The sequence below is a fragment of the Vespa velutina genome, chromosome 6, assembly GCF_912470025.1.
Source record: "Vespa velutina chromosome 6, iVesVel2.1, whole genome shotgun sequence".
In the NCBI taxonomy this organism is placed as follows: Eukaryota; Metazoa; Arthropoda; class Insecta; order Hymenoptera; family Vespidae; genus Vespa; species Vespa velutina.
Genome location: NC_062193.1, coordinates 5,848,346 through 5,861,661, shown reverse-complemented (window position 1 = coordinate 5,861,661; position 13,316 = coordinate 5,848,346). Strand labels below are relative to the sequence as shown.

General features: G+C 28.5%; 1 protein-coding gene across 1 annotated transcript; it reads left to right on the top strand.

Annotated features, from left to right (window-relative positions):
- Positions 1-8,609: 8,609 nt before the first annotated feature.
- LOC124949823 (peroxisomal membrane protein PEX14-like) lies at positions 8,610-9,770 on the top strand. Its single transcript, XM_047495550.1, has one exon. The coding sequence runs from the start codon at positions 8,610-8,612 to the stop codon at positions 9,768-9,770; it is 1,161 nt and encodes a 386-aa protein (XP_047351506.1).
- The last annotated feature ends 3,546 nt before the right edge of the window (positions 9,771-13,316 follow it).

Genomic DNA, 13,316 nt, shown 5'->3' with positions numbered 1-13,316 from the left:
AAAAATTCCTCTTCATTTGCATCATTATAAATACGGAGCTCGTTTATTCTTGATTCCGACCGAGAAAAAAATTTTGTAGAAATGTTTTGCGAATATTCCAATTTTTTTAATTCTTCTAGATCGTTAATTTCTAAATTTGAGCAGTTCTCGTTAATAGAAGCTGATAAAGAATTATTCACAGAAACTTCATTGGTCGATGTGTTATTTGTATTATCTGTCACAGTAACTGATGAATTATTTGAAGTACCAGTAATATGAAGATATTCTGGTGTTGTCGATGCAGATAAAGAACAATAAGTTGAGCTCATCGGTTTCTCAGTGACTTTACTTAGTGGAATCATTGTTATATCCAACCTAATGATTTCTCCCGAAGCTTCATTCAGATCAGATTTCTCTTTGATCGATTGTTCCTCCTCATTTTTAATTTTTTCGTCTTTAATATCAATCAAGGATTTCTGTGCGGCTAACTTTCGCCATTTCGAGGGATATAACTTCTTTCTGAAAGAAGTAGTATTAGAAGTTGATGCGTTCAAGAGAGAAGAGGATATTTCACTGTAACCAGAATCTTGAAAATCTCCTTGATATTTTTTTACATTTTCATACGCAATAATATTTTTTGATTTTTTATGAGTAAGCTTTGAGAATAATTTTTTCAAAATTTTCTTTCGCGATCGTTCCTTTTCTACGGGCGGTGTTGAGCCAACGGTATTATCTTCTTTTTCTTCGGCCGATTCCCTTTTTAAATTATTAATCATTCTATTATGCTTCGACGTAGAAGCCACGATCTTTACTTCTTCGATCATAGAATTTTCTCTGTTGAGAACTGGTACGTTCTCCTCCGGGATTTCTGCATTACGTTCCCCATTGTCGTTGGGATTCAATTCATTTTTAAAAGTTTTAAAAGGAGTCGAAGTTGCATTTAAATTTTTTCCAAGTATTTCATTCAATTCATCATCGCTAATAACCGAAGCCAATTCTTCATCAGGATTATATCTATAGGTCAACATTTTCATAAGTTTACTTTCTTTTGGAATACTGGATTTAAATGGACTTGTCCAAATTGTTTTCGACTTATTCTTTTGACCGTGTTGCTTTTTATCTGGTGAATCGAATAATACATAACTTTCATCTTCTTTATTGCTATCAAGTTGACAAATTTTTGAAGTATTCTCGAATGTATTTAAATTTTCTTTAGACAAATCGGATGAATAAGAATCACCGCTTTGATTTAATTTCTTCTGTTTTAAAAATATTTTTCGACTTTCAAGAATAGCTTTAACATCGTCCTCGATTTTCGATTCGTTAGAACTCTTACATTTCTCCTCGAATACTGCGACGATTTTTTTTACAAAGCTTTTGTCTTTCGTCGAACTATTTGATGTGTCAACTTTTGTAGGTTTCAAAAAATTATTTTCGAATTCGAGAATTACTGTTTCTAAATCTTTTTCAGGTGGATGATACATAACTGGTACATTTAAAGGAACTTCGCAGGTATTATTTTTAAAACTCTCGCGTAATATTGGTCGATACTTATGGCCGCCACTTTGAACCTTTTTCATCCATACTTGATTGACGTATTCAGCATGTTTCTTGTTTGAAGTTTTCTTAGGATTTTGTGATATCTAATATATATATGAAAAAAGAGAAAAAAAAACAAATTAATAAATTTATTCTTCTCTTATAGTGATATAATGAAGTTATAGAAAAATAAAAAAAGAAAATAAAAAAAAGGAATTCTTTGTAATCTTTTAATGTTTAAAAGAAATGTAAAATAATAACTAAATCTTTTGTATGATAGTAATAAATTAAAAACAATATCATTATTAAACGAACCTTCTCCAATGAATTATCATGCACATTTTCACTACCATAGTCGCTCATCTTGATCTTATTATACTTATTTTGGAGAACCGATGAAAATAAAATAAAAACACACTTTGAATGAAACACAAGATCTCAAGTTACTTGCTACTAGAGAAAATTTGTAATGAAGTGCCGTTCGATGAGGAACTATTTTTATATCCATGTGTAAGGATCTATGGTCCCTTCAAAATGGAAAAAGGGAGGGTATTTTCTTACCTTCTGTAACCTGATTGGCTGCCGACCATATATACCTGATACTTTCTTATTTCTCATTGTATCTTCAATTTGTATTTTCAATCCTCACTCCCGTAAGAAAAAAGGCACGCCCCTTATAAAGAGGGGAAGGGGTAAATTTCGAAAGTAAATATCCCGTTATTATTTTAAATATATATACATTTTTAATATATATTTTTTTATATATATATTTTATATATATAATATGTATAATATATATTTTATATATATATATAAAATATATATATATATATATAAAATATATATATATATATTTAAAATATCAAATTAAAAATTAAAAAGGAAAAAAAAATATATATATATTTTATATATAAATATAATATATATATATATAAAATATATATATATATATTTATATATATTTTTTATTAATATATATATATTTTTTTCTTTTTAATTTGATAATATTTTCAAAAGATTCCGTATAAAATATATTAGATTTTTAAATTAATTTTAGAACTTTTGCTCGCATCAGCAAAAAGCATTTCTTTCGTTTCGTTCTTTTTTCGTAATTAAAACATTTTATAACACCGAAGGATTTTTGTTGGATTATGTCGGGTCGGTTAATGCATTGCGGATCTTTCTACGCAGGAAAATTGATAGAAAACTAAATCAGGAGGACTTAAACGAGGAAAAAAGAAGAAAATATTATAATTTATAGAAAGTCCGAGAAAGTTTGAACCAAAAAAAATATTGTTTAATGGTATCACCACATAAGTGGGAAATACCACCTGAGTTTTCCCATATCCTCTAAAAATAGAAACGGTCAAAACTATTCTTCGATATAATGTATCTGTTGGGGATTAAGCGAAACTTGAAAATAGCTAATACCTGTCCCTTTCTTTTGAACTTTACTTTCTACGAGTGTAAGCATATAATTAAGGTTGCAAGGATAAAGAAGTGACTATTTTATTTGACATTTCAAATTGTTTTATGGTCGGTCCTTCCGTTTCTGTTAGCTTTAAACTGCGTTATTTCCTAATAAAGCGTATTCCTTTAAATTTTTCTTAAATAACTATCTATACACATACATACATACATACATATTTACATGTATATACACACACACACACATACACATACACACAAAATATCTTGTTGAAATTCAAATATTTTCCAACGGTCTATGATTCTTTTGATTAAATAACTCGTTGAATTTGTTTTTAATTGATATTTCATGCTTCGTTAAATAAAAATTAAACATTCTATAAACTCGAAGTTTTTCATGAAAAATGAAATTAATTCCGACACGGAATTCTGTTACTTTGAAAGGTGTGAAAAAAAATGAGTCTTGTACGAACGTAAATGATAAAAATCAACGATTAATTTAGCGTTAATTATTAACGATAGACAAACTTCGAAACAAATAGCATTTACACGACATTTTAATCTCTTCTATCAACCCACGAACTGTCTAAGTCATTTCAAATACATTTATCGATACTTAAATATTTTTCTTTTTTCTTTTGTTGTTCTTGTTGTTGTTGTTGCTGCAGCTGCTGTTGCTGTCACATCGTTTTAGTAACACTTAGTACTTCTTAAAATAATAAATATTAAATAGAGATATCTCCTTTTAATCTCATACATATGGTATTGCATCGCATTGCCGATTGTAATTAATTGAACACTTTCATCTACTCAAATGTTCTTCCAAAAAATAAAATATCGTCTGTATAATCTAGAAAATAATAAAAAAATAATACACGTGCTTGGAAACGAGATTTCTCTCGTTATTGGTCGCCAACGTTTGTATGTCATATGAAAACGAAAATTCTCGATGTATTCGATGGTAGTCAATGTGTTCGAAAAAGAATTCGTTCCATAAAATTCGAAGCTCGTCTCACAATCTCCGAACACCAAATTAGAATCTAACGATTGCAATCTCGCAAGCTCGCAAGCTCGATCGATCGATCGACGGTGTAGTTTATTACGTTATATCTTTAACTTCGTCTCGTCCAAAATCAAACATAGATATTTACTTCTCTCCCTTTCTTTCTCTCTTTTCCTCTCTCTCTCTCTCTCTCTCTCACTCTCTCTCTCTCTCTCTCTCTCTCTCACTCTTACTCTCTCTCTCTCTTTTTTTTTCTCAATCGACAATCGATAATGTCGATAAAATTTAATGATTTGCTCGGTAATATAATTGATATCAAATTCCATGCGTAATTTTCCATTCGTAAACATGAGAAAAGGGAGAATGAGTCTTTCATATAAGAATGACAATGAAGTTTGAAGAAAGAAAGGATGATGAGTGGAATGACCTTTTCTATTCGTCGAAAACATTGATCCTTAAAAAATGCGAGTTCATTCACTGTGTTTTATTTTTCTTTTTTTCTTTCTCCTTTTCCATAGCTATATATATATATATATATATATATATATATATATATATATATATATATATATATATATTTATATAATTTAACATGTATATAATACTTCTTTTAAATTATAATCATATCTCATACGTAAATGAATTTTGTTAAGACGATTAATTATCGAATAATGAAATTAACTTAATTTGAAAACAATGATTTTTATGAAATATTTGTTAGTTCTCCTTTTTCATAGATATACAATAAACACCTAAATATAAAACATGTATGTGTATGTATGTACGTATTAAGTACGGTATAATACCTTTTAAATTATATTTCATGCAAGAATGCATTTTAATAGGATGGTTAATTACCGAATAACGTAATTAATCTGATAGAATAAAAAAAAAAAATCTTGTACGTAGGAAAATTAAATCGAAACCATGAGATTTATTATTGCTTTTGTTTGGGCTCACAAATAATTTTCTCATTTATAGGCACGATGAAAACGCAATCGTTAAAATTAATTAGGTATGTACCTATTAGTTATATCTATTTGCCCTCGGGTGGTAAACGATAGGGTTGAAAGATCGAACCAGAGGAACTAGCTACCGCGTCGATATTACAAACGTTATTAATTATTGAAATTATCAAAGGCTTTTACTAATCTCGCATCCGAGAGCGAGAAAGCTTTTGCGAGAAATCAAATAATGTTATAGCATCACAGGATGTCTCTCATATATTTACACCGATAAGATGGACCGTGAAATTTCCATTCTGAGATTTCTCAAGTGTATGATCGAGTATAATTATATTCGTGATATACAGACATTTATCTAAGACCCACTCTTGCAAGGGTGCCATGTTGTGTGATTTATTTACATTTATAATCGATTGTTAGATGATTATCAAAATCATTGGTACATCGAATGAATAATTTTATATATATATATATATATATATATATATATATATATATATGTATGTGTGTATTTATCAATGATATTCTATAGTTAAAATATTTCTTTGTATATTAAACCGACTAAGGGAAGAATAATATCAAGGAGAAATTTTCCTTTCAATTTATTATTCTTTTCAACAATAGTATTCTCTTTCTTATAATATTCTGTAATTGCTCTCGAACGGTTAGTCATCGAAGCATGAATTTCAAGCAAATTGAAAGACGCTCGTAAATAAATGATGTAATATTTGATATGTTTACTAAAATATCAAGCTATCGTTTCAAACGTTTCAATTCTTCTCTTTATAAAATCGCAGTCTAATTGGCATTAACGAGCTCACGAAATTACTTTCGCGAATTTCAAATGGATACGAATATATCCCTCTTTAAAATCTCGATCGGTCCATTCGTTTAAGGACTTTCTGTATCACTTCCCGTAACGAAGTTTCCGTAAATCGAGCGTCGACATCTGACGCGAATTTGGACCAATTTTTTTTTTCTACAGATATTTCAGACAAGGTCACGTACAGCAATCAAGACATTTTTTTCTTCTACAATTTTCAAACTATTATTTTTTTAAGAAATTTAAGTTAGCCGATTTTTCTTTTCAATCCACTTAATGTGGTAAATATACAGTAGAAACTTTAATTTATATCCAACAGTTATTGTCATTTAAACGATTATAATCAGTTTTACCTGAACATATCTATCCTTCAATCTGTATATAAAGTCTTTTGAAAAATTTATTACCACTTTTACCTACTGACATTAAGGATGCAGGTGAAGAAATTTTTGAAAAACAGACATAACTATTTTCAGGTAAATATTTTAATCCTACTATAATGCTTAGTTTATAAATACAGTTTTCATATAATACTTTACTTTTGGAAAAAGGTTTTTCTATGAGTAGAATATTTTTTCCTTAAAGTAATAAATTTAAAAGTGAAAATAAGTTAAGCTTAAGTTAAACTTAAAGGTAAAAATGAAAAATAATAAACTTAATGATTGTTGTAAATCTTTTCCTGAAAACATTTTTCATAATATTACTATACCTATATTTTATTATTATTATTATTTATTCAATGGAAATATCACAAAACAAAAAGGTACAGTAGGTACACTGTACAGTTAGGTATAATAAAATTTTTTCTAACGGTCCTGAAACCCTCATTAACAAAGAACAAATGTCTTACTTTAAAATAGAAAATAATAAATTATAAATAACTAAAAAATATTTTCTTGGAAATGTAAAATTCCTGAATGTATGTATTTATTGAAATTTTTTCTTTTGTATAAAAATAAAGAAGAAAGAGAGAGAGAGAGAGAAAGAGAGAGACAGAGTTTCGGTAATTCTAGCTAATCTAACAATTGTAAATGCTGCAGGTAGATATCTCCAGGAAAAAATTTATAGCCGAAGCGATAGGTTATTTCTTTTTTCCAGAAATTGATTCGACCATAACTTTCGTTTTAATCCTTGGTAAATCGACATTGGAAATAATTAAATAGATATATAGCTATTGAAAAATTAAGAGGGAGAGAGAGAAAGAGAGGGAGAGAGAAAGAAAGAGAGAGAGAGAGAGAGAGAGAGAGAGAGAGAGAGAGAGAGAGAGAGAGAGAGAGAGAGAGAGAGAGGGAAAAAGTTTCTGTATCGAGTTTTTCATCGTGCGTAGGTAGAGGCACAATATCGGCTTTATTTTTTTAATATCAACCTCCAAAAGAGAAAACGTTATATTTCAAAACAAGCTTCATTTCGTTCGAGCTCGATTTAAATTTAGACACGGAAGTTTTATAAAGAAGAACAAAAAACTTTTCGGATTATTATGCTAATGTGCCGAGTTTTCACAAATACAAACGGTGTAAATTAACGCGATCATTGAATCTTCTATTCCAATGTATTTGCGTAATATTTAATTCATCTTTATTCACGTAGAATATTGTCGTGAAATATTTGTAATATAATAAAGATAAACATATATTATAATAATTTAACGATGGTATCGGGGAATGAACTTTAATTCGTCGTTTTATTTCTTTGCTCGATTTACACTAGTTAATGCGTGGGCGAGGTAAAGTGAAAATAAAGGACTTTCGTACAAAGGAAGTCAGTCGTCCTGGCGCCAAACTATCGATTATCTACGAGACCGAAGGTCCTCAATAAAGCACAAGATTGTAATACTCTGTCGCTTATATTATTTAAATCCTTTCCATTTGACTTTCATTTCTTGCAAATTAAAGTTGTAAATTGAATGAACAAGAAATAAAGGGGAAGATAGAAAAAGAAAAAAATTAAAAAAAAAAAAAACAAAACTAACTTTTCATACGCGAAAATCTACTTTTAAAGTCATCCGACCCATCCATGTCCATTTTGTAAACGTAAATATTTCAATTTCGCTCCACTGTCTTATTTTATTTTTTTTTTTTTTTCTTTTACAAATTTCAACAAAAATCAAACGAAAGGTAAAAATTTCCTTGAAGCAGTACATTCTTCGGGCTCGAAATCAATCGATGTAATGTGTCAAGTTATTTGAAAAATTGTGATCGTATGTAGATGGAAAAGGTACGAATTTAATAACACATATCAAATTCCATTAAAAGAGATATTTATTTATTAGCATGCATCATCTTTATTTTAATTTTGTTTAAATGTCGAAAAAAAATGATTGGGTAAATATTTTCTTTTCCTCGATCAACTCTACGTAAAATATCCCCTTTGCTTACGAAACTATCATTTTTCGTATTTTTGTAGGGAGGAGTGGTTAACTTACCTTAATCCTTAACTTTCTAACTTACCTGGATTTTTGATTTGTTAACCCTCCTTACGGCAACCAATGAAATAACGAGTCTCCCAAGAAAAATGGGGCTTGTACAAGGAGTAGGGATGAGGATGGGTCTTGTACAAGGAGTGGGGATGAAGATGGGTCTTGTACAAGGAGTGGGGATACGGGTACCCTAAACAAGGGTACCCTATATATATACCTAACATGAGTTAAATTCAAACAGATTCGCTGACAAATTCTGACCAGAACAGTCATAGCAATTGGTTAGCAGTACCAGTTAATAAGTATACATCATACTTGTCAACTACTTGTTACTTAGTAACATAACTATCAAATAAGTTTAGAAGTTCGAAGAAATTTAAATATATTAGAAGAGATTTGGAAAAGTACGAAAAAGTGTGAAGTACGAAGAAGAGAATTTTACATTATCGTTAAACAATGTTCAGTTGGATGAAAAGTTCCTCCAACGTGAGGGTAAATGTTCCGAAGACATGTTCTTTATCAAAACCTGAGACGAAATCGATTATTTCGGAATTTTCATCTTTAATGGAACTTAATCAAACCAATGTCACCAATGAGGACCAGGCGATTTCAGTTGAATGTACAAAAATCGTATTACGTTCTGCTCTTAAAAAGCCGAAGAGTAACAACGAAAACAACTTTGAGAACATTGAACGAATCCCTAAGAAAGTTACCTTTCTGCTGGACGAAGAATATAAGAAAAAAGATAAGGATAAAGATAATATAAGGAAGAAATCTAAACTACATAAAAATTCCTCAACAAAACCAATGAATTTGGATGATGAAAGTGATTATTCGAATGACACTAGTATGGACGAAATTGTCGGTGCTTGTAAACGAAAAATTGATTCCACATGTTCTAAAACCAAGCTGTCATCGCCACCTATAAGTACCTGTTCGTCTCTAGAATCTTTCGAAGATGATACGAAAATTACAGGATCGGATTTAAGCAATGAATTGAAAGAAAACGGAATAATTGTAAATAGTGTATTAAAGATCTCATCAGCAAATAAGAAAATAATTAAATACATTTATACGAAGGTGAAGAATTGGAGTAAGCCCTCTACAAGCAAAACATCAGATAACGAGAAAAGTGAACAAGCGAAGAAAATCGAGATGTCGAAAATAACTGATTCTGATACTTTTCTTGACGAAGAATTCATCAAACATATTGAATACGATGAACTGGAGAATCCAGCCAATACAACTACAGCCAATACAACTACAGCCAATACAACTACAGCCAATACAACTATAGCCAATACAACTATAGCCAATACAACTATAGCCAATACAACTATAGCCAATACAACTATAGCCAATACAACTATAGCCAATACAACTATAGCCAATACAACTATAGCCAATACAACTATAGCCAATACAACTATAGCCAATACAACTATAGCCAATACAACTACAGCCAATACAACTACAGCCAATACAACTACAGCCAATGCATCTGCGGTGGGAGAACTGCTCTTTGGTGTAAATTTGACTCATAAAAAGACATTCGACGATATGTACGAATTCTGCCAAAAGGACAAATGTTCATCCTCTCAAAACTATTTGATTTAATGTATCTGAACAAATATTTACTTTATTATTTGTTTTTTTTTTTTGTAATATTGGTTTAATTTTATAACATTTTAACATTTAAATTGCTAAAAATTTGGTAAATATTAAAATATATTTTGCTAGTATTAACGTTTTAGTGAAAAACAAATGTATATTTTTTTATATATTAAAATACATTTTATGTACATACATAATAAATCATATGTTATTAACTACATACATTTAAGTACATATATAATAAATCATATATTATTAACTACATACATTTAAATACATATATAATCAATTGTAAGATATTTTGTACTATATAAATATTATAAAATAAATTTTTGAAATAATAAAGTATCATTTTTTGTAATTCTGTATTTGTCATATAACGAACATTTATTCTCGCTAAAGTGATCATTGTTGATTTCCTATGACTTTAATCAAGTTTAATAATAAAGTTATGACAAAGTATTTGATGTCTTATGTTATTTGTGAATAAAACACCAGGTTATCTTGATAGAACGGTGACGATTTCGATATCTTCGATATTATCGCGTAACCTTATAGATTTATGAAGTATTTGTGGGTGTAAAAATAACTGAGATCATAAATCGGCTTCTCGTCTTTTAAAACGTTAATGTTAAGTCTTCCATTGGATACATAAAAATACTATTCTTCAATGATTGCAGAACTCATAAATTCTTTATTTCATATTATATTTACGTTAATGTGTTTTATAAAACAAAAATAAAAGAAAAATAGTTCTTTATACGATGAAAAGTGTTCACCTCGTAATAATCGATATGAATAATAGTATATAAAAAATTTAACGAAATTTAATGAAATCAAAAATATATTGATAATACCTTTTTTTCTTTTTTTTTTTTTTTTTTTTAGAACTTTCTATATAATTCTCGCGATCAAAGAATTTGGTTTTTCGTATTCCTTTTTTTTTGTTTTGTTTTTTATAAATTATTTTTATATATAATAAATATATGAAATATATATTTTTCTTTTTTTGCTTTAGTTATGAGAAATAAGTTCCGTCGTGTAAGCAGAAGCAGTTCGCATACTAATAACGAATTTATATAAAAGCCTTGGGGACAAAGTCCTCTCTTGCGGGTTTTATGTAAGGTTGAAGGGGAGAATTCATTGCACCGATAAGGACTATTCTGCATCGATGTTTTAACTTTTGCCAACTTAGAAAGAAGATAGAAGATCACGGAAGAATATTAAAAATTTAAAAATATCAAGTAGATTAAGCTTAAAAATACAATTTTGTAAATTTATATACATATATATATATATATATATATATACATATACAATCTCGTTATCATTCGATCATAATATCATCGTATTATAAATGTCCAATATAAATATTTCTATAAATTTCGTTAAAATTTTAATACCATAGAAATAATATTATTTCATATAATAATAATATAACATGCATTGAATAAATCTTTTGTAATATCATCTTTATTCCATTAGTTAACTAAACGTGACCCATTTAATTATCTAATATATTTTTGCTTATCATGAAAAAGAGATTCATTTTAATAATGAATTTTTGAAAGGTCATAGAGAGAGAGAGAGAGAGAGAGAGAGAGAGAGAGAGAGAGAGAGAGAGAGAGAGAGAGAGAGAGAGAGAAAGAATGAGAAAAAGAACAAAAAGAATAAGTGCAACTGTAGGTAACAAATTTAACAAACGTATGCAGCCAAATGGTAAACGAAATTATTCTCATATGAAATACGCGACACGGAACACTATATTCACCCTTAAAATGAAAGAGGCACTTTATTTAATATTTCTCGAGACAATGAAATGATAATATACACTAAGTATAATAAACAATATCAAGTTATTAGCGTTAAATATTTGTCGTAGTAATAGAAAAATAGTTTTTCTTTATGTATGACAATCAATCAATATTACTATCTATCATTTAATTTCTTATTAATTTCGAACGATTATGCATTCAAGTACGTACTACGATTTAACGTGATACGAATGCATAGATAATTTAATAAAATAATATTAGATATATCGCAAATTTAAAAATCTTGTATTGTACATAACAATGTGAATATTGCATCTTACAATTAGTCATTCTAAATTATTATGAAAGTTTATAGGATTATGAAATTAATAAAATCTTTTTGTACGTTTCACATGTTCTATCTAAATGTGATAGGATTGTTATAAATGGATTCGTCTGCACGTAGAGAACTTCCATTCTGGTTAACGAAAATACTACAAATAGCTTTCGTTTATTTAACAGAATAGTTCCGTGACAATGATGCGGATGAAGAACTTAAACTCGAATGGGATAGCTTAGATAAGATGAGCTTACGATGCTATTGATTTATCCAATATACTTTGTTGACCTTTAATCAACCGATCAAATAAATATTACTTTTTTTTTTGTTCCATTCCTCTTTTTTTTCTATCGCATTGCTTTGAGAATAAAAAAGAAATAATTTATTATCTGATGGCACTTGTATTAAATTGCGCCCGGTAAATGAATGACTTCGCATAAAAAAAAAAAAAAAAAAAAAAAAGAAAAAAAACGAAAAAAAAAAACGAAAATAAATCCGATAATAAATTTTTTATTTCAAAATGAATTTGAGATGATGTATATTGTTTATTTTAATATCATATGACGCATATACGTATTTATTATTATAAAGGATAAGAGATCATCGAGATTATAATGAAAAAATATAATTAAAAAAATTTCTCGCCGTTGTTATCAACTTGTGCACTCACAAATGTAAATAAATATTGACCAAAGTTAAAACCTCTCTCCCTCTCGCTCTCCTTCTCTCTCTCTCTCTCTTTCTCTCTCTCTCTCTCTATTTCTTCCTCCTTCTCTCCCCGTTAACTTTATTCCCGTGATTTAATACACGAACACAGAAGAATCTTTTAACGCTTCGTTATCCAAATTCATGCATGAGAAACTTTTATGGCTGCAACGGAGGATTGTTATTTTGGTTGATAGTTCTTCAAAGAATTCGTCCATAAAAAATTTGCATTATCGTTATATTATAAGATCAGTGCTGTTACAATAAATATTAAATAATTCTCGAAAAAATTGAAAGTACAAAATTTTAAGATAAAATCAATTAAGATAAATCCTTTCATTTATAATCGTGCCTTATAATCGTTTTGCATTTTAATCACGCTATATAAATACTTGTATAATAAATTCCAATGTAAATTTTATCATTTTAATTCATATCTTTAAGTAAGAAAAATATTCTTCGATTTTACATTATAAAAATAATTGTTATTATTCTTATTGGAAAATTTATTAATTTATTTTGATTAATGATGAAAATTTATAAGGAAAATTCTTTTTCCGGAATTATTTCTCTTCCTACTTCGATAAATTCTTTTTTCCCAAGTTTACAATTCGATTTCGCCTCGGCAGAATCTTACCAGATCTCTTAAACGAATTTTTCTTTAATGTTATAACTTTCGTTTCATTATCTCATAAAAAAATTCTTACGCTACAATATTTTCTCAGGTTTTAGAATAAATTCTAATGTTTG